The 21,984-nt window shown below is 37.3% G+C and overlaps 4 protein-coding genes across 5 annotated transcripts; all 4 read left to right on the forward strand.

Annotated features, from left to right (window-relative positions):
* The first annotated feature begins 4 nt into the window (after nucleotides 1-4).
* LOC149727397 (uncharacterized) lies at nucleotides 5-12,088 on the forward strand. Of its 2 annotated transcripts, none has more exons than XM_089889580.1 (19): nucleotides 5-605; nucleotides 945-1,037; nucleotides 1,327-1,513; nucleotides 1,837-1,892; nucleotides 2,258-2,329; nucleotides 2,497-2,562; nucleotides 2,891-2,982; nucleotides 3,174-3,274; nucleotides 3,650-3,689; nucleotides 3,954-4,017; nucleotides 4,474-4,530; nucleotides 5,323-8,317; nucleotides 8,428-8,453; nucleotides 8,785-8,827; nucleotides 8,973-9,028; nucleotides 9,153-9,195; nucleotides 9,327-11,391; nucleotides 11,555-11,686; nucleotides 11,835-12,088. In XM_089889580.1, exons 1-19 carry the CDS (start codon nucleotides 569-571, stop codon nucleotides 11,898-11,900), a joined length of 6,291 nt encoding a protein of 2,096 aa, XP_089745706.1. In that variant the 5' UTR covers nucleotides 5-568; the 3' UTR covers nucleotides 11,901-12,088. The 2 variants fall into 2 exon arrangements, with proteins under 2 accessions (XP_089745706.1, XP_089745707.1); XM_089889581.1 differs by having other exon boundaries at nucleotides 11,558-11,686.
* A 334-nt stretch (nucleotides 12,089-12,422) lies between these two features.
* Nucleotides 12,423-14,190, forward strand: LOC149727398 (mortality factor 4-like protein 1). The gene is made up of 2 exons (XM_089889665.1): nucleotides 12,423-12,797; nucleotides 13,107-14,190. Exons 1-2 carry the CDS (start codon nucleotides 12,526-12,528, stop codon nucleotides 13,840-13,842), a joined length of 1,008 nt encoding a protein of 335 aa, XP_089745791.1. The 5' UTR covers nucleotides 12,423-12,525; the 3' UTR covers nucleotides 13,843-14,190.
* Nucleotides 14,191-14,955: 765 nt separating this feature from the next.
* Nucleotides 14,956-21,308, forward strand: LOC149727399 (exportin-5-like). The gene is made up of 3 exons (XM_089889594.1): nucleotides 14,956-15,036; nucleotides 16,866-16,921; nucleotides 17,474-21,308. Exon 3 carries the CDS (start codon nucleotides 17,594-17,596, stop codon nucleotides 21,080-21,082), a length of 3,489 nt encoding a protein of 1,162 aa, XP_089745720.1. The 5' UTR covers nucleotides 14,956-15,036; nucleotides 16,866-16,921; nucleotides 17,474-17,593; the 3' UTR covers nucleotides 21,083-21,308.
* LOC149727400 (DNA excision repair protein ERCC-1-like) lies at nucleotides 15,035-16,817 on the forward strand. The gene has a single exon (XM_089889677.1). It carries the CDS (start codon nucleotides 15,075-15,077, stop codon nucleotides 15,873-15,875), a length of 801 nt encoding a protein of 266 aa, XP_089745803.1. The 5' UTR covers nucleotides 15,035-15,074; the 3' UTR covers nucleotides 15,876-16,817.
* Nucleotides 21,309-21,984: the final 676 nt, after the last annotated feature.

The raw sequence follows: 21,984 nt of genomic DNA on the forward strand, positions 1-21,984 counted from the left end.
TGAAAAATCAAAATTTGTTTGTTGATAGAGATCCTCAAATGTTGTCTAAAGGTGGACCAAACTTAATGTACGACCAAACTTTCATAAAACAGTTTATTAAAAAGTATAATGCCGAGATAATGCATTGAATTTCCCATAAGAAAAAGTGTCCTTCAACTTAGATCTTTTCTAGTTTCTAAACTACAGTAGAAGTATTTTCGAGTTTTCTTACGGTAATTGCTTTTTCAATGTGAATATGTATATTTAAAAGTTATAAAATTTAGACAATAAAATGGGTTTTCAAATTTGCCGGATAATTTTTAAATTTTGCCGGATAAAAATAGAAATGATAACAGGTAGGTTGTCTGTTATTGGTGGTTCAAAAATTTGATTCGAAAAAAAATGATTTTACAAAATCTGTTTCGGTAAAAGTTGTTTCGACAAATCTGGTGGCGGGAAAAAGAAAGTATGGAATCACTCGGGTGTGACGAGGACAACAAACGCGAAGAAGCGACGTTCGCGAAAAATATTGTTACAATTTATTAATTAATTAATTGAGTTAGAATTATTGAGCATAAGATTGCAGAGAATGCTTCTCAACAGTGATGTTGCCCGACTCGTTTTAGGTAATTTAGTTTTAATTTTAATGCGATTGAATATTGTTTAACCGTAGTTACCGTATCTTCGATTTTCTATGTTTATATGGCTTTGATATCGTATTCTAAAATACTTAAATATCTTGCTACGTTTAGTAAAGCCGTGTTTTAATACACAATCAATGTGTAATATAAATAAAATGTAATATGTGGTTAGCCAAAATTATAAAAGACATTTTTCTGCTTAATGACAATATGTGAGTTTAATTTTAAAACCGCATTTAAATATAAGATTCGAAACTGTTTGGTATCATCAGTGTTTGTATATTGTAGATATCTTTTGATAAAATAAAGATCTTTTCCATCCAGGTTACTTGGCTGAGGAGAATTGTTCACAAACTTTCAATTCATTCCTTCATGAAAGTTCGCACCTCACTGAAGTTGCTCCTTATATCACAGAAGGTTTGGTCATTTCATATTTTGTCATTTGGCCTGTCATGTGAGGATAAATAAGTTACATTCATTCACCTACAAAGTTACATACGTGGTAACCCGTGGACACGAGGTGTATAAAACAGAACACCCATGTTATAATGAAACTGTCGTTGCCCCGCCATGCGAGGATAATCAAGCTACATCCATTCACTAAGCCACCAGTGTTATAACACACTGAGTTGTCTTCCCATGAAAAAAAATAAGCGTTGATATAAGCATGAGTATAAATAAGAACACCATTGTTATACACACATAGGTATTTCATCGAGTTGCCTCTCTATACTAACCATTGGTGGGAAGTCACTTTCAACAATCCTTGATGATTATCATGCGATGAAAGAATGTGAAAGAGATTGTTTCAAGTCGAAACGTGGGAGAACAAGTGAAGAAAAACATTTAACGAAGATGTGGGATCAATTAGAAAAAGCTGTGTCTTCGTTTAAGTGAGTTTGTGTTTAGGTTAACCAACGTTATAGCATTAGGGAGATTTGGGAGTCACCTTAGCCATAGGCGTAGAGTTAGGGGTGGCTGGGATGTCATTATACCTTAACTTTTGAAACAGGGGTTATATTATGTATTTAGTACCCCAGTTTTAAGGATAGCATATTTTTACCCTGCTGTTAGGTGTCTATATAAACAAACAGAGCCAAAGTATATTGCATTCACCACATTATTCAATGAGGTTCCCTATGTTTGATAAAATACCCAGATTTTACAAATTACACACTTAGGTTTATATGTTAAATAAACCTGATTGTTTATCTAGGGTTTACCAATTGGCTTGCTTGGTGGGCAAGGAGGGAAACAAAGGAAATCAAAGAAGTTGGTTACGTTTGGATTATTAAATATATGTTGTTGCTGCCAGGTGTATTATAAGTGTGAAAGAAATCTTCTGGCAATTGTTTATGATTTTAAAGGGCGACGTTACGTCTATTATATGACAAGACATCATATGTGTTAACATTAAGGCCAGAACCGGCAACTGTTTTAAACCGTGGGGCAGAAAAATTAAAACCTGTTGTTGTAGTGTATGGAAAGTTGGGATTTGCCAATTATTGTTGAACCTTGCTTTAATATATGTGGCAGTAACCAAGCATCAGTGTAAATGGTGTAAAGTGTATTTTTATATTCAACTTAGTATGGATACAAACATATAAAACTGATTAATTTTGTTTATTTTAACCCAGGATCCACCAACATTGTACAATGTAGTCCTGATGAATACAGTGTTCGACCTGTGAGGAAAAGGAATTTATTTGGTTCGTGCTGTTTGTTGTTTATTTATTCAAAACTTAACCTATATATTACCAACTATACAAAATACTGAAGTGTCGGTCAAATACAACTTAACTTATATAAACACCTGTGAAAAGTGGTGCAACCAATTCAAGGTTATTGTTTTGTTGACACTTTAAATTATTTGTAGCCACCAGTAAGAAAAGACCAACCACCCCTAAACCAGATGAACCACAACAACAGCCAACAAACAATGGTCAGTTACATCAATAAAATAACTTAAATGTTTGTTAGTATTGAATACAAGTCACCAATCATAATTTGTGGGAAAATAATCACAATTAGTTGAATAAGCAAGGATTCTCTACCCATAGGCACCAAAACTGGGGTGGCAGGGTGGACAGGCTAACCCTGGAAATTTCTATACTGCATTAATCAGTAAACATTACTACCAATAATTAGATTTTGTTTCACAGGATTGTGTGTCTAACTATCCCTGCCTCCCCTGTGTTTTATAAAGTTTGTCGCCAATGTTTTCACCATATGTAATATTATCCGTCATAAACCACTTTGTGACATCACAGACCAAAACAGACGACGAAAGACTCAAAAAAAGCCGAAACGGTTGACTGATTCTGAGAGAAGGGACCGTGACCAATCAACCAATCAGGAAGAGGTATTCGGTTAGATTTAAAGTTTATGTTTCCAATATTCTGCTGTTGTTGCTACAAGGCAAATCATGTTTACCAAGAATTGAAATCCTGGCAAAATGGATGAACGATTCTATATGGGTGAGGTCCCATGACATGCCTAACTGTCATACCTCACCCACTTAAAATAGAATATTAACTTTGTTTCTTTCTTCAGCAAAGTGCCAAGCTACTTCATAACATAACAGACAACTCACAAACTATGGCAGTTGTTGGGGCAACAATACTCAACAATATGAAGAAATGTGCACAAACTGAGTAAGTTATAACAATAGGCACCAAACCTGGGGTGGCAGGGTGGGCAGGCCAACTATGGATTTTCTGCATTGCATTAATCATTAAACATTACAAATAAGTTTGATTTCGCATATAACGGTAGTTAATTATAGGGCGTATATCTGGTGTAATGGGATATGAATGGGGTACAAAAGATGTATGAATTTACAAATTGTATTCTCAACAATAGTTTGAAACATGGATGGTGCATGCTTATTTTTTCACTAAAAAGGGATGTCCCTTAAACCCCCCTGAATCCGCCCCCATCACCTTATGAATTGACCCAATACACAGTAGCATCTACCTTGTAATACACAGTTATTACTCCATAAATATATAAAGATATTTATGTTACAGACAAACACAACCTCAAACCTCCGATTTTACCATTGACGCTGTAAGTGTGATGTTAGAGTTGTACTTTTACATATTGATAATATATATTGTACGGTAGTATACAACATACAAAAACTGTAATTTTACTTGGATATTCATAATTAGGATTTTTGTATAACCAAAAACTGTTGGCATCATCAGTGCTTGTAAAATACTGAGTAGACTTGGTGAAACATCTGCTATAATGAGTCTATACTCGATAATTGTAACCTTGATATTCAAGATTTTAACATATTCTTTATTATAATGAGTATTTTGTTCACAGGATAAAACGCGTTCCAATCAAGATTTAATCGCGCAAATGTCACTTGAGTCCTTGTTATTCACTGGTTTGTATTCGTTTATTGTTATCATAATATTCATATTTTAACAACAGGGGGGAATGCTGGTTGAATAGGCTGTGGTTTTATAAGAGGTCAGATCGTTTTCTGCAATATTAATTTTATTCTATGGAGGTGAGGTCCTTGTCAAGGACCTGCGATTTAGGTTAGAGTTGGCCCATTACTCCAACCCCCATAAAGCTAATGTTGTTATGTGTCGTTCCCCAATTAGTAAGAAGAGTTTCTTGCTGATTTGGGTTTGTTATGGGCAATAAACAGACCTCTGCTCATAGCCTTGTTTTGCATGTTAAGCTACAAACTGGTGAATAAAATAACAAATTTGAATACAAATGCAGGATATTTTATTTATGTAGCAGGGGGCCACAGGTGTTAAGTGTCTCTGTAAGGGCCAAGAACCATAAAGTTGAAAAATATTGTTCTAATGAATTTATTGTATCTCTATAGATGATTTAGAACTGGGAGATGAACTTGAACAAATGTTGGGTATGACACAACAATCAGGTGATTATGACATCATAATGTTTTTAGCCTATGTCATAGAAGTGGTCTGTAAAATTTTAATATAACTTGGAATATGATACAGAGCATACATGGTGTAGTTGTAGGATAACACGTTAAAAGTAATCTAATATTGTATATTTGGGTGTCATGGACAACTCTGGCCTAAATCCCAGGTCTCATGAAATGCCTCACTGTAGGACCTCACTCATATAGAATAGATTGTGCATATACAATGTTGGGATAATGGGCCAACTCTGGCCTAAATCCTGGGTCCCATGGCATGCCTCACTGTAGAACCTCACCCATATTTAATAGAATGTGCATATACAATGTTGAGGTAATGGGTAAACTTTGGTCTAAATCCCAGGTCCCATGGCGTGCCTCACTGTAGAACCTCACCCATATTTAATAGAATGTGCATATACAATGTTGAGGTAATGGGTAAACTTTGGTCTAAATCCCAGGTCCCATGGCGTGCCTCACTGTAGAACCTCACCCATATTTAATAGAATGTGCATATACAATGTTGGGATAATGGGCCAACTCTGGCCTAAATCCTGGGTCCCATGGCATGCCTCACTGTAGAACCTCACCCATATAGAATAGAATGTGCATATACAATGTTGGGATAATGGGCCAACTCTGGCCTAAACCCCAGGTCCCATGGCATGCCTCACTGTAGGACCTCACCCATATAGAATAGAATGTGCATATACAATGTTGGGGTAATGGGCCAACTGGAATATTATTACGCATTATTTTGGTGGAAATTACTTTATATTTCATTTTCAGAGTCGAGATTAACCCCGTTGAACTTCGGGAGTGGAAGTAACGCGGAGGAAACAACAATTAACGTAAACCAACAAACAACAGCAGGGGTTGTTGAAAATATGGATTCAACAAATTCAACTTATGTTGAAACAACAGATACTGTTGATTTATTAACAACCAGTGTTGTTGAACACACACCAGGTAACAATCAACCAAGAACACATGGTGGAATAGTGGAGCTAACAAACATGGATGTCACACTTGATACTGGGACCAAAGATGGCGGCGAACTGGTGGATAAGGGGAGTGAAACTGGGAACACTGTGGGTGGGATGGGTAGTGATGTCACTAAACGTACTATGACATCATCATCAAATGGGAAAAATGTCATAAATGACCTTATGACATCAGAGAACAAAATAATCGGTAGTGATTGTTTTGGAGAAAGCGTTAAAACTGCTGATGATGTAATGAAGACATCGCAGAGTGATGATGTCACAGATGAAAATGATGATGTCACAGAATCAAATGATGATGTCACAGCTGGTAATGATGATGTCACAGATAAAAATGATGATGTCACAGAAGCAAATGATGATGTCACAGAAGCAAATGATGATGTCACAGCTGGAAGTAATGAGGTCACAGCAGGAAGTGATGATGTCATAGAAGAAAATGATGATGTCACAGAAGAAAATGATGATGTCACTAAAGAAAGTGATGATGTTACAGCTGGTAATGATGATGTCATGGAAGAAAGTGATGATGTCATAGAAGAAAATGATGATGTCACAGGAGAAAATGATGATGCCACAAAAGAAATTGATGATGTCACAAAAGAAATTGATGATGTCACAGCTGGTAATGATGATGTCATGGAAGAAAGTGATGATGTCGGAGCTAGAAGTGATGATGTCATCTCTGTATATAATAATAGCATGAATGTTGAAACATCTTCTGGGACTTTATTGACTGAAAAAAAAGATGAGTTAGGGCTGAGTGCAGAGGATCTTAGGGAGAGTCCTCATAAACTGGATGTTGGGAAGAGTCCTCATAAACAGGATGTTGGAAAGAGTCCTCTTATTCAGAATGTTGGGAAGAGTCCTCTTAAACTGGATGTTGAAAAGAGTCCTCTTAAACAGGATGTTGCAAAGAGTCCTCTTAATCAGAATGTTGAAAAGAGTCCTCTTAAACAGGATGTTGTAAAGAGTCCTTTTAAACAGGATGTTGCAAAGAGTCCTCTTAAACAGGATGTTGCGAAGAGTCCTCATAAACTGGATGTTGCAAAGAGTCCTCTTAAACAGGATGTTACGAAGAGTCCTCTTAATCAGAATGTTGCGAAGAGTCCTCTGAAACAGGATGGTGGGAAGAGTCCTCTTAATCAGAATGTTGCGAAGAGTCCTCTGAAACAGGATGGTGGGAAGAGTCCTTTTAAACAGGATGTTGCGAAGAGTCCTCATAAACTGGATGTTGCAAAGAGTCCTCTTAAACAGGATGTTGCGAAGAGTCCTCTTAAACAGGATGTTGCAAAGAGTCCTCTTAAACAGGATGTTGCGAAGAGTCCTTTTAAACAGGATGTTGCGAAGAGTCCTCATAAACTGGATGTTGCGAAGAGTCCTCTTAAACAGAATGTTGCGAAGAGTCCTCATAAACTGGATGTTGCAAAGAGTCCTCTTAAACAGGATGTTGCGAAGAGTCCTTTTAAACAGGATGTTGCGAAGAGTCCTCATAAACTGGATGTTGCGAAGAGTCCTCTTAAACCAGATGTTGCGAAGAGTCCTCTTAATCAGAATGTTGAAAAGAGTCCTCTGAAACTGGATGTTGGGAAGAGTCCTCTTAAACAGGATGTTGCAAAGAGTCCTCTTAAACCAGATGTTGCGAAGAGTCCTCTTAATCAGAATGTTGAAAAGAGTCCTCTTAAACTGGATGTTGCAAAGAGTCCTCTTAAACTGGATGTTCCGAAGAGTCCTCTTAAACTGGATGTTGCAAAGAGTCCTCTTTCTCTTAAATCCAATACTGGAGGACTATTTGACCAAAAGACTCCGATTAGGTCCAGGAGCAACAATTTAGAGGATAGTCCCGCTAAAAACACGAGGAGCAGATCTGGGAGGAAGAAAGATGGGAGTAGTGTCCGGATGCAGGAATCAGAGATGCAGAGGAAGAGTGGATCACGTGAGAGGAAGTTGTGTGATCGCAACATCTTCAAAGCATCAGCCCATCTGGAGGTTGATGGTTGTGATGGAGGAGATTCCAAAGTTAGTTCTATGATGGATATGTTATGTGAGGATAATGATGATGGTGTGGATGTATTGACTGCTGTTAGTCTACAAAGCACCAAGTCAATAGAAGCTACCACCACACAACAGTGCAGTCCGCGCAAGTTAACTTTAAGATACGGTTTGCGCGCCATTGAAAGCCCAAGTAAGGTTCCACGATCACAACATGCCCCTATTGTTCATGAACATAAACTTCCTGAAGATATCTCCACTGTTTCTATGTCTTCAATATTGCAAAGTGAAACTCAACAAGTTGTAAAACATGGGCAAAGTAATGGAATAAGTTTTAATGAAATAGAAAATACAGATGCCGTGCAAAAAGAGCCCAGCTCCCCAATTATTAACAGTGAGGTGAAACTGTACCACCAAACTACTTTGGGCGACGAGATCCCGACGGTTGACAACGAGGATACTTTTTATAAAAACATTTGTCAGCAAGTTGTTAGCGGGGATGACTTGACAAGTTTGTTGAACGAAACATCGGTCACGCAGGTAATGAAGGAGGTGAATCAAACAACAAACACATCAACGCCAGCAACGGAAAGTTTTACAACAATTTCCGCTAACGATGGTTTGTTTTTATTCTTGGATGAAACGCAAACGAAGGAATATTGTGACGCGCCAAGCAAGGCTACGGATACATTGAAGGAATGGTTGAATAAAACTTCGGACAAAATCGAACCCGTAATTCAAGTTTTACCAAATGTTACAGTGAGACCTCAATACAAAAACAAATACAGGCATGTATTTAAATATTATTAGGTTTTTTCGAAAGTAGTCGTATACTAACTTTTAGTGGCAATTCCACAGTCTACTTAAAGTTAAGAATTTATTTATTTTTGTTTTGCAGAAAATTACTTCCGAAGCCTGCATCTGGTAAGTTGGATGTTTTTGATACTTCATAACTGTATGTTGGATTTATAACATGTTAGTGTACACACTGTAATATACATGCTACTGATGCTAGCATGTATGATGTTTGCTACTTCTTAGAGATGTTGAATTTGTTGAATGCATATTACTTTGATGTATATATTATATGCGCAAAATTTGTGTTGCTTCATATATATATTTTCGTTATATGTTGGTATATATAGTGTAAAATGCACAATGTGTTACAACTGTTCAAACTGCTTTACATAAGACTGCACAATAAATATATAATATTCAAAACTCATTTTTAATTTGTCTATTTTTTTTATTTTAGGCGAATCAACTCCGGTCCACACCCCGTCAAAGAATCACGTCAGGTGAATGTTATAATGTAGATCAATAGAATGGTACTAATACTTTTATTTACCTCAAAATAATATACAATCTGTTAGTCATAATAATAAAAAACAGAATCCTAATCACCTGTATTTGTATCTTACATTAAGTAAATATATTTTCCAGGTCTCTTGCTGCAACTTTCAATCCAAGCAATTCTTCAGCTTTCTACCAAGTTCAAAGTAAGTTTGGATGAATAATTTATCATTGGTGAAACATCTGCTATAGTATAATGAGTCTATACTCCGTAGCTGCCATCTTGATATCTGTATTTATAATGTAAATGTTTACATTTATGTTTCACAGAACCTTCTCCAAGTACAAACGACCCAGCACAACCACACATTAAGTAAGTTTTTATTTAGTTTTAAAATGTGAATTTACAATGTTGGGGTAACAGGCCAACTCTGGTTTAAATCTATGGGTGTTGGGGTAATATACTGTCTATGTTTTAATTCATTATTTTTATTTGTTGTTTAGACCCGAAGAAATAAACAGCGCTGGTTCTCCCTTACTTCTTCCTTTTGTCCTGGGATCTTCTGGAATTCCGGTGAAAATCTCTTCCAGGTCTGTTGAGATGAATACTGGATCCTCTGGAGGTGTTTGGAAGACTCCGGGGTCTTCTAAAGATGTTGGGAAGACTCCTGGATCTTCTAAAGATGTTGGGAAGACTCCTGGATCTTCTAAAGATGTTGGGAAGACTCCTGAAACATCTAAAGATGTTGGGAAGATTCCTGGATCTTCTAAAGATGCTGGGAAGACTTCTGGAACATCTAAAGATGTTGGGAAGACTCCTGGATCTTCTAAAGATGTTGGGAAGACTCCTGGAACATCTAAAGATGTTGGGAAGACTCCTGGAACATCTAAAGATGTTGGGAAGACTCCTGGATCTTCTAAAGATGCTGGGAAGACTCCTGAAGATGATAGGAAGGCCGTCAGAGATTCCAACAACTCATTTAAGGAAAGGATCTGCTCGGTTCAACTCGAAGATTGCATGAAAGTTGAATTATCCGAGTCAGAAACAGAAGTTTGTTCTCAGGATTTACAAAATCATCCTGAAAATCGAATTGACAATGTTGGGAAAGATCCTGCTTTAAACAAAGCAAGAAGTTTTGAACCTGATGATAAGAAACGTTGGTTGACTTCAACTCCTTCATTAGTTCAATTATTCTCCCCACAACCTCCGTGTAACTCATTGGGAGGGGTGGTTGAAACACCAAGTATTCATAATGGTGTAAGTGACAAATATAAACAGAAGAAAAGTTTGAGAGTCAAGTTACAGGAAAAAGAGGAGACAGATCCTCGTAATTTATTTTATAATCTTGGGAGGAAACTTTGTAGCAGGGTTATGAAAGAAGTGATGATGAATGTTGATCGTTACGATGAGCAGAGAGCGATGCAGATGACTACGAAGAACTGGGATGCAATGAAAAGAAGGTTCATGAAGAAATATCCTGAAGAAAACATAGGGCGGGGTGGGAAAAAAAAGAAGAAAAAGAGGAAGAGGGTTTTAAAAAAGAAACTTTTTAAGAAAGTTATTGTTAACACTGATGAAGATGCGTCTTGTGAAAGTATCTTGGATCTGCCAAGTGTGGATGAGGATTGCTTGGCTGTGGATCATGAAGAGGAATGTTCGGACACTACGTTGAAACATGAAACTTCGATAGATGGTGAAGGGGATCGGTCACGTAATGGTGGGCACTACCCCATGATTGATGGCTATGCAATAGATAGCAATCTACCAACACATATAGCAACTGATAGGCATGCCACTAATACCGATGCATTGAGTCCTCCTAACATTAACTTTATAAAAGATGAAGAAGATTTTGAGAGGAGCGTGTCGTCAGATGAACTCCACATTGTGGAAGGAACATCTGAGGATGAAGTTATTCTTCCCGCCCCTCCATCACTGGGAGGGGAAGAGTCCTCCAATCCTGTGGAGGATGAAAGGAAGAAAGAGGAAGTTGATGTGGAGAATGGGAGGGTTGGGGTCGGTAAGAAAAGGAAGAGAGATCCGGATGTTGCAACGAGGAAGAAGAAGAAAAGAAAGATGTCAAAGATTGACAAACTTTTAAACATGTCCGACAGTGAGCTTACCCAGGCTTTGAACCTGGTACATGGAGGTCAAGTTCAAAGCTCCCCAGGTTTAGCCGCAAGACTTAACCACACACAACCAGTAGAAGAGGTCGTGTTTAAAACGCCTGATAAAAATCGCGTCCGAAAAAATCTCTCAAAAACTAATTCCTTTAATGAGGAAATAAAATATCCGAATAATAAAGACACTTCATCTTTATCTCCCTCCTGTGGAAGTCCGTGTAGCTCCGAGGTATCCATGGCGACCCACCATCACAAGAAGAGGAGGATCAATCTAATAACGATCCCTATCACCCCATCTAAACTCGGGACGTCACCCCTCCACATGCGAACTCCATCCCCTATTATACGACGAACAAACCAACTCGATTCCGGCGACTCTAGGAGCAGTTGTGGGGTTTTCCCTGAAGTGAAAATGAAGGAAGATGAAACAAAAACATCCTCGAAAGTAAGTTTCTGGAAATAACACATTAAATGCTGTACGCGTGAACAAAGTAAACAAGCAGTCAGAGTGTTGGGACTGGTGTTGGGACAATGGCTTGCAAAAATATCTTTAATTAAATTAACATTTTTTTAGGTTTAAATTGAACCTAAACCAAACATATTTTTAGAAGATTTCTGTCAAGTCACATGACCAAACCAGCCAATCAAGCGAATTGTCACATGATCAAACCGACCAATCAAGCGGTGCTTCAAACACTTCAAAAATTAAAAAATCTTCACATAAAAGGCGAAGGAGCAAGGTTGGTATATTTGTGTGAAATATAATGTGGTGTCTTGTGTAAAATAAAAGTTATTTACTGTCTGACCATGAGTTTAGTATCCAGACAGTAACTTGGTCCATCATCAGTAGTTTTTCTATGAGAAATATAATTTGTTTTTATTTTTTAGACGAAACCTGTATCACTGAAGGACTTAGACGTCGCAAAGTTTTTATCAAAGATTAATTATTCTTAACATTATTATTTTGAATAAATTTCGTTTTCTTAAAATGCTTTTGAATTTGTCTTTCAATTTTAATGAGAAACATCATATTGTGTTTGATGCTAAGATAATTTCATATTTATTCTCATGAAACTTTAGTACTGTCGTTGCTATGTTACATGATGCTAATACAAACTGCCCACTGTTATACACCACACAAATATTGTAATGTTCATAATGTTCACTGACCAGTTGGAATATTTATTACCATTGTAAGATTATAACGATTATAAATGCCCCGCTACATGAGGATATATGAGTTATTTGAAGTTCATCACAATTGTTTATTTCAATTTTTTGATTAAAACGTATTGAGAACGTTTTTAAAAGGTTTTTAAATCACTCGTAAACGTTATAGGTGGAATGTTATGTGAAAATAAGATGCGTGTCTTGCTTTAAACATGGGGTGTATAAAATTAAAAACATTGCAATTTTTCGTGAAAAAAGAAGTAATTAATTGGTGTTAAATTGTGATCACGTGTGTCTGTTTGCACATGTGGACCGAAACGCACATTTCGCACAACGTGCACATAAATGCGTGGGAAAAATCGCAGCCATGTTGAAAAGTTTCCTAACTGTTAGATAAATTATCGTTTCAATGTCGGCTGTAAACCGAAAAACTCTCGATAAACGATTTAAATTTAGCGAAGGGGAAAAAGTACTTTGTTTTCAGGGTCCTTTGGTCTACGAAGCAAAATGTTTGAAGCTGGAGGCGAGCGATGACGAAACAGCTTCGTATTTCGTCCACTATAACGGTTGGAATAAACATTGGGACGAATGGGTGCCGGAGTCACGTGTTATGAAGTATAATGAAACTAATCTACAAAAACAGAAAGATTTATTGAAGCAGTTTGGTAAAGAAAAGTCAAGGTATTTAAGCACATTATTGAATGTAACTTGGTTGCATGGACATGACATGTTTTGAAGTGAATTGTTGCCATTTTGGTGCCAAAGGGGTATAGTTGCTGATATTGCAGTGTGTGGATAAGCAGACATGAGTCATTTACTTTTTGGTACAGGTGGACCATCTTTGTATTACATCATTTCTTAACTTTTAACCCCTGACATGTTGCCTTTTAGTGTTGCTACAGAATGTACACTAAGTACCTATTTTACATTAATAATTTCAAAACTATATATCCAATTTATTAATTAATATTCCCCCCTTTTTACCACCAGGGGAAGCAGTGATGGCAGAGAAAGACCAAAACGTTCAAAATCAGTCAAAGAAAAAGCAAAAGTCGAAAAAGAACCAGAAACTAAACCAGAAGTTCGGAGAACCAGCGTCGACTTAAATGTAACGAACAACCAAATCAACCAGGAACCAAAACGTAAAAAAGCTCGAGTTGAATCTGTTGAAGAGAAGGAAGAAATTGAAATTGTGCACGAGATGTTTGATACAAGTCTAAATATCCCCCATGAGTTGGGTGTTATGTTGGCTGATGACTGGGACTTGATTAATCATCAGAAACAACTTTACGATCTCCCTGCTAAGGTTACTGTGGAAGATATTTTGAATAAATATCTAGAATCGAGGAACAATCTATCCATTGTTACACAACAATCGTCAATTCAGTTGAAAGAGATGGTGCTTGGTTTATCTGAATACTTTAGTGTCATGTTAGGTTCACAACTTTTGTATAAATTTGAGCGCCCACAATTTGGGGATATATTAGATAAATATCCTGGTCGCACAGCAAGTCAAATATATGGCTGTCCACATTTTTTAAGATTTTTCGTCCGCATGCGTTCGACCATTTCCTCACAATCTTTATTAAGTAATAACAGTTTGGTGATTTTAATCACTTCAATTCGTGACTGTTTAGAGTTCTTAAAACATGAAGCAACATCATGGTTTAACACGAATGATTACGTCATAGCACCCGCTGAATACCACAGGCGTGCCATGACTTGATCAAACTTTAATATTCTTTTCATAAAACTATGTTTCAAAATTACTTTTACAACATTTTTTTTGATTTGTTTTAAGCAAAGAAATAATATGAACAGCAAAATCTAATATTTGTTTTTTTTTACATTTGGCACAAAATGCACTGAAAGTAGGAGATATTTTATTGTTTCTGTTAAATAACACACATGTTTTCCTAATTACTTTTTCTTCCAATTGCTTTTCTTCCTTTATTAGCAATAACTCAATAAAATATCCTAAAGATCTACATCCAGTAAACAAGTTACATAGTTTATTAGTTTCAAGTTTTCTTAGATTTTCTATTTTATTTACAAACCTTTATATACTTTACAGGGGGTAGGAACTTAAACTAAACTTTGTTTTCGTTGTTTTTCGTGCGATGGACAAGACACCTAGTGGTGAGTAAGACCTTCTTCATAGAAATCTTGAATATTTACGATAGAGACGTAAGGGGGCCAGTTATTTTGCGCTAGAAACTTCACCGAAAGTGGCAACAAAACGATCATCGGAACCGACCAAGGACGAACCAGCCACGAAGAAACCCGGGCTCAAGTTCAGCAAGCTCCCTCCTCTTCCAAAACCCCGGAAGTTTGTCCTCACTCCTCAGAAAACGAAGAAGGAAATTTCCATCAAACTGACATCGGTGAGTCGTTAATGTTGGGTTTGGTGATTTAGTTTAGTTGTATTTGTTCTATGGGTATTTTTAGGCTTAGGACTTTGTAATTAGGCGAGAGTTGGTCATTATGTAAATGCGAACATAGGATTTGAAAGGATAAATTGAAATGAAGGCCATAATACTGATTTGACTCTTGAATATTGGTGATATCCTAGGCCTGGCACGTCATGTGTTCTGGGATTTAGACCAGAGTTGGCCATTACTCATTTAGTAGGTATCCATGAAAACAACATTTTTCGTGACTGTGAGTAAGTGCCTATAAGTGAGGTATTAGAATATTTGTGGCCGTTCTTTTGTTATTTGTATTTATGATTAAGCTAGGTTGACTCATTCTATTTTGTTGAGATATATAAGCTTTACTAGTTTTAGGTAAACTTGACTTGTATTTTTACTTTGTTCCACTTTTTTTCCAATGTGTTCAGAAAGAAGAGAAGGAATCAGCGAACATTAAAGTTGTTCCGAAGTCTGCGAAAGCTGCGGCGGTCTTCAACGAGGACAGTGATGTAAGTTTAATAAATAATCTACAGATTAACCCGAGATTATGGATGACGATTCAGATGATGAGACATGCAGGGCGTGGTTGGAGGGTGAGGGGGGTTGTGTGGAGGACAACAAACCTCGCTGTTCAAACCCAACCAACTTAGTTGAAGCCTTTGGGTTCCTGGATAAAAACGGTGAAAAAGAGAAGAAAGTTTTGCAGAGTTCCAAAGCGGCCATACTTGGTAGTGGAAACGCATTGATTGTTAATCCTTGCCAGAAAGGGAATCCAATCCTGGAGTTAATACATGGCGTGACGTGGAGGTACGCTGATGGAGACGCAAATCTAGCTGTGGATTATATAATGGGACCTTCAACCTGTTGTTTGTTCCTTAGTTTGCGATACCATGCGTTGAAACCCGAGTATATTTATGAAAGGTTGAAACTTCTCCGTCGTGGAGGAATGTTCGCTCTTCGGATCCTGTTATGCCTCGTAGATGTGAAAGACTCAACCCACTCAGTGCAAGAGCTGACCAAACTATGCTTGGTATCCGACGTAACGTTGCTACTCGCCTTCAGCAATGAAGAAGCAGCGACTTATCTACAAACATTCAAATCATACGAACATAAACCTGCCGACTCGTTAAAAACTCGGCAATCTGATAACCGAGCGTCTCGATCCATAGAAGTCCTCGCCTCCGTTCGCGCCATCAACTCCACGGATGCTCACACCCTCCTCACTAACTTCGGATCGTTATCGGATGTTGGAGGAGCAACTGAGGAGGAGCTTGGTTTGTGTCCCGGGATCGGAGGAACTAAAGTTCGATCTCTTCATAGACTTTTCCGACAAAGTTTCTTGAAATAAAACAATATAAAGGTCGATTGTTATTTTTCTTTCTAAAATAATGGAGTAATAACTGTTTGTAAGTTAAAAAAACAATTGATTATGAAATAAGAATACTCAAACAATGGCATAATGTTAGTGTTATTGTATTCGATAATATGGGTACAGAATAATTTATAACAACATTATTTTGCCGTGCCATTCAATGTTATGCCTCCACAAATGCTGTATCACCCTTCTATAATCGCACATACTTATGTTAAAGCTGGGTAAACTTTATGTTTTACATCTTGTTGTTTACCAATTTAACCACCAGGTTATCACTGTTTAATATGCGTATGCTTTGGTCTGTATATTTCATACAGAGACCTTCTTCATGTTTACATGTCTTGCTGATTGCTGTATTGTTATTCAACCAAATCACATCCCCATTGAAACATCACTATTACATTACTGCATTTAAAACATTCTAGTTTTCCAATCTGTTCAGTCCTTTATTTCATGTTTCGACATCGTGTGAAATTCACTTGCATTTTTCTTGCTATTACTTTACTTTATATATTTTTCAACTATTTGATGTCGGATATAAAATTAGTTGTATTAGTTCATAAACTACTAATTATAATATAACAATGTATATTGTTATACAGGCTGTCTCAAAAGTGGTTACACTCTTTAAATTACCATACCATCAACATTTGATTCTTATTTTTTCATAATTTTTTGACCACAATTGCCATCAATTTAAACTCTATTGATACTTGGTTGGTTTCTAAATTTCTTTATATCATTTTGATTACGAAACTTTTCAGTTTTAATATAAATGTTGCTGTTATGGTTATATAAGGAGTTACGAGTGTATACATTTTCTGGGGCACCCTATATAAGCTTATTAAGTTACAATGCTTGTGTTTATATATGGTTAAGTTATTGTTATATAATAAGTAACAACCCTTATTACTAGGAATTAATTAGTTAGAGGTGTAACGTGTATTTGGTATTCCACCTTAGAGCGAACCAGAGGAAATGCCAGTGGAGGCTCGAATGCGAATGAAAAATATCGGAAGGTGAATATTTTGTTAACGTTTGAGGTGAATGCGAGACTACTAAAGGTATTTGGGATAAATGCAATGGTTTGGTTGTATGTAACTTATTTGTTCTTGTGTTGAGGGGAAACGACTGTCATTATAACGCAAGTGTTCTGTTTCATACACCTCGTGCTTGCTTACAAGTTACCGCGTATGTTACTTTGTTGTTGATTGTGTTTTCTGTATGACTGACAACCCATTAGTGACCACTGGGTTGGATTTGTAAACCTGAAAGGCTGTAGCATGTTAATGGCATGTAAACATAAATCCATTAAAAATACGACAAATATAATGTATTTACACAAGGTATGTAACATTAATATACCACAGATTCAAGGCTTGATGAATATGTGATTTTAATTAATGAATTTAGACAATGTACATTAACTACGTTTATTCATTGGTTTAAAATGCTTATGCATATACATTCAATTAGATTTTGAAGTTTTTTATTTGTAAAATATTTATTTAGTTATTTATGTTGTAACAACAACACTCAATTAACTTTATTTTGTTAAAATATATTTCCAGAGACACACCAACATCTGCAGGACCTAACTCATTCAACAAAGGCAAGCTTGGCTTCGTGGACAGCCACAAACAGTGGGAACTTCAGCAGCTTGATATACTTAAGAAGATAAAGAAGTAAACATGGATCAAAACCAAACTCAGCAAATTATTCTTGCGTTACAGACATTACTTGATCCTTCAGCAACCCAGTGTATGCGCACTGAAGCTTTGAATTTGTGTGAATCGTATAAAAGTAATCCACACTGCGCCGAAATAGGTTTTGAATTATTAGGGCATCGTAGTTTAGACGCCCATGTTCGTTACTTTGGTTTGCAACTTATAAAACACCGTGTTCGTCATCATTGGGTGAATATGGAAAGCACGGAACAGAACGCTGTGCAGTCGCTTACATTGGAAATGGTGAACACTTGCCCTGGTAATGAAGTTACTTATATCAAGACTGGTTTGGCAGGTGTGTTGACTGAGATAGTAAAACACACGTGGCCACAACAATGGCCGAACATGATGGAGGAAGTGGTCATCGCGAATAAAAACTCCGAAGTTGGAACGACGGAAATTATTGAACAGATGCTGCTTGACCTCGCAGAAGATGTGGCTTTGTTGCAAAATGTTTCAAACCGGACAAGAGGACGAGACTTACGGCAAGCCCTGGGGTTATCTGCCCCTAATATTCTCGCTTTCCTGTTGGGAGCTTTGAAGAAACAGATCTCTGTTTTATACGACGATGCATCACCCGAGAATATCCATCTAGCTGGGACAACGTTGAGGACGATATCCACGTACGCAGAGTGGGTGAAACTGGACCATATATTCATGAATGATGGAATATTAATTGAAGTTATATTTGGACTTCTAAACAACAGTGAACTACAACTACCATCTGCTGAATGCTTGCTGAGTATCGCCAACAGGAAAGGGACGAGTGAACGGAAGAGATTGTTGATTCTGACGACCGATTTTTTCGTTGAGAAATATGCAGTCGCCATAAAAAACGCCTCGCAGCGTGATGGTTTAACTGAAAAGAAATTCCAGTTCCTTCGATGCATGACCAAACTTATGATGACGTTCAACAGCATGATCATCACACAGTGGCTGGAGGATGAAAAGATGATACGAGTTCATCGAAGTTTGGAAAATTATCAAAACTTTTTCCAAGTTCTTTTCTTCCTCACGAGCCATAAGAGTCGAGTGATTGCGCAATCCGTTATCCTCTCGTGGGTTAACTTGCTCCGAGTTAAAGAAATGAAGAAAGATGAAACTCTGCAAGCCATGGTTCCAGCGCTGATTAACCTGGTGATTGATTATTTAAACAACAAGCATATAAAGCAAACTGAATATGTTGAATACGAGGAATTGGAAATAAACGATCATGATGAACTGGATATGATTATCAAGGTCTTGAATGGGAATATGATTGAAGTCTTGAAGTTTTGTACATCCACACTTCCTCTGCCTGCTGCTCATGCATGTTTTGAATATGCTGGAAGATTACTGAAGGTAAAGTTTGAAAATGTTCATGAAATGCAGAAGAAATGGGAAGGGTTGGCAGCATTCATTGAATGCGTGATGTCAGCTATGCTTTTGCCAGCTGAGCAGAGGGGGGAGATGGGGTTGTTGCCGTATACAGCAGGTGAGCTTTTGTTTGAAACTCTTCAAGGCATCGACTGTGAGAATATTGTGGTTCATAAAGCCGTGATCAACATTTGCTCAAGTTTGTACAAGATGTTGTCCCTTTCCACCAATGCAGCGTTGTATTGCAAAAAGGTTATCGACCGTGCGTTTCTAACTATGGATATGACAAGTGGTTTAAAAAGCAAACCAGAAATGACAGGTTTGCGACGGCAAGCGTGCTCCATTTTTATCAGGATGGCCAAGTCATATTCAAACATAATGATCCAGTATATGGAAGATATTAATAACTGGATACAGGAGCGCACACAAGGGGAGAAGTCACTCTCACAGTTTGAGATGTGCTCCTTGTTTGAGGGAATGATTGTACTCAGTTCTGAGTGGAAAAACTTTGACAGACAGAACAAATTGATTGGTAACTTAATGGCCACCACTGCCCCTATTGTGCATGCAGATTACTTTAACAAAGCATTGGCAGGACCTATGGAGTTTGCTACAGCCATTGGTTTCTGTACTACAGATGAAAATGAGCAATCCTTTGAGATAAGAGCTGGATTATATTATTACATTTCTTTGACCCTTGGCGTTTTATCAAGGAGTAAAATCCCAGAGAATCAGAAGGAGCTTGAAGCTGGTGGTTTCATTAGGAATGGCAAAGTGACCAACCCATGTTGTGGGCATATAGAAGCTGCCATTGACCATATGTTCACACTCACTCAGCTAATGTCATCCATGTGGTCACCAGAGGTTGGCAAAGTCTTTCACCCTGATAATGCTCAAGCACTTACGATACGATCAGGTGAAAAGCGATGTCTGGTGTTTATTGAAGTTGATAAAATGAAACCTCATCAGGACGAAGTACCTCGTGCCCACTGGGAAAAAATCCAATTCTTCCTCTCATTGGGATTGGACAGTCTCTTTACTTTGCTTGGCCATACTGGGGTGGTGCTTGGTGAAAGTTTTTACAAGATTCCCACCCTACAACACACCATCAACACTAAAGCTCTGGGGTATGTGGTCAATATTCCTACACTAAGGTTGAAGTGTCTTCTCCGTCAATTCCTTGCCAAAATATTAAAGAGTTGCCCGCTTGACATGGTGCACGAGTTCACCAGCCCCATCCTATTCACTTACTGTAGGTTCATGCTGGAGAGGTTGGGAGCTGCATGGGAGGCGTATGGGAAGAGGGAAGCTGAGAGACTCGTCATCCAGCGAGGCAGGGGGTCGATCGGGTACACATCGGAGCAGGAGCAGCAAGAGGAAGAGGAGATGTTGGAGGAGCAACTTCTTCGATCCATAACTCGTGAGCATCTTGAACTGATCATCAATCTCTGTGTGAATAAAACTCCCCAAAAGGATGATGAGCATTCACAATCTACATCACTTGGAAGTCACCACCTCGCACAGCTTACAGATCTTGGAGCTGTCCTTGCTGTTTCTCCTGCTTGTGAAAATATGTTACCTTGTGTGTTAGCAGCCCTTGCATGGCACGATACTTCGTCTTGCTACAAAGCTGCCCAGATATTGTGGCCTTTGCTTAAAATGTTGATGAACGTAAAAGAAAATATTTTTAATCCAGACATCACACGTGCTGTGTTTGAAGCCATGCTACGAGGCCTACATAGACACGGACAACATGATGGATGTGAATCACAGTTGCTATCCTTGCTGCTAATGTTTATTCAACCCCTACACACCAAACACGCCGCTTTATTCACCTCTATCATGCTTCAAGCTGCCCCAGATGCTGACCAAGCCCTCGTTCACAAATTCTTTGTCAATTTCGAGAAAACGAGTGAAAAACAGCGTAAATCTGCGTTGAAAGAGATGCTCAGTGGAATAATTGAGCAACATGTCAGCCAACAGTTTAAAGAAATTCCTAAAATGAACATTTTAGAACCGTTGCAAATAAAGAAACGTAACCAAAAGTCTAAACCTGAAGATTCCTATACTGGTTTAGCTCAATTATTTCAACCGTAATAATTCATCACATTGCTAGTTAATTATGTAGTCATGAATTAGGTATTATGCCTGTAGTAGTGAATTTTTTTTAACATTGTTACAATCTGTGTCATACGTGTATATGCTAACCAAAACTTTGGATAAAGTTCGTAAAATTTTGTTTTATTGTGTTATTCATTCAAAAAGTCCGCAATTATTCGTTAAAAGTTTGTGTTTTGTAAATTAAACCAGTATCAAAAATGCATTTCCATCTTATAAGTCAACAGGTATATATTTAAATCTGAATTTAGTTTTTTGCTTAGGGAGTTACTTGTTTAGAATTGATTAAATGATAAATTATTTATACCCAACTTAAATCAAGTCCTTAAACGCCAAAGAAGTTTCAATCTATATTAATTATCAGCCATATATAGATTATTTTTAGTTTTTTTTAACGTAATTTGGTGCATAAGTTATGCTGTGTAAAGGTAAAGTTACCAAAAAGTTCAAAACATGTTGTTAAATTTACAAGTAATTTTGGGTAAATATTTTGTAGTGGGCAGAAATAAAATGTCCAATTCGTCCTAGATTTAGTGTTTAGTTGTCAATTTATATTAATGACGGGTGACGTCATATGATGACGTATGAGGTAACGTAATCAACATGCAAGGAGATAACGTAATCAACATGCATTTTCAATGCCAAGTTTAATTTCTTGGTTTGTTTTATTGTGCCCCTGCAATTTAGAATGGGAAACCCCAAACCGCAGAAAAGCACGTGGTTTGTTACGGTTTAGTGACTTTCATCACGTTTCAGGTTTTACTATGCGGTAGGGTTGTGAGCTTAAAAATTACTTAAAATAAACTAAAAATGTTAAATTTTAATTGCTAAATGTGAATTATTTACCCAAATATGTGTATTGGCTTCGGTTAGGAAGAGTA

This window comes from Ciona robusta, chromosome 12 (genome assembly GCF_009617815.1).
Source record: "Ciona robusta chromosome 12, ASM961781v2".
Taxonomy (NCBI): domain Eukaryota; kingdom Metazoa; phylum Chordata; class Ascidiacea; order Phlebobranchia; family Cionidae; genus Ciona; species Ciona robusta.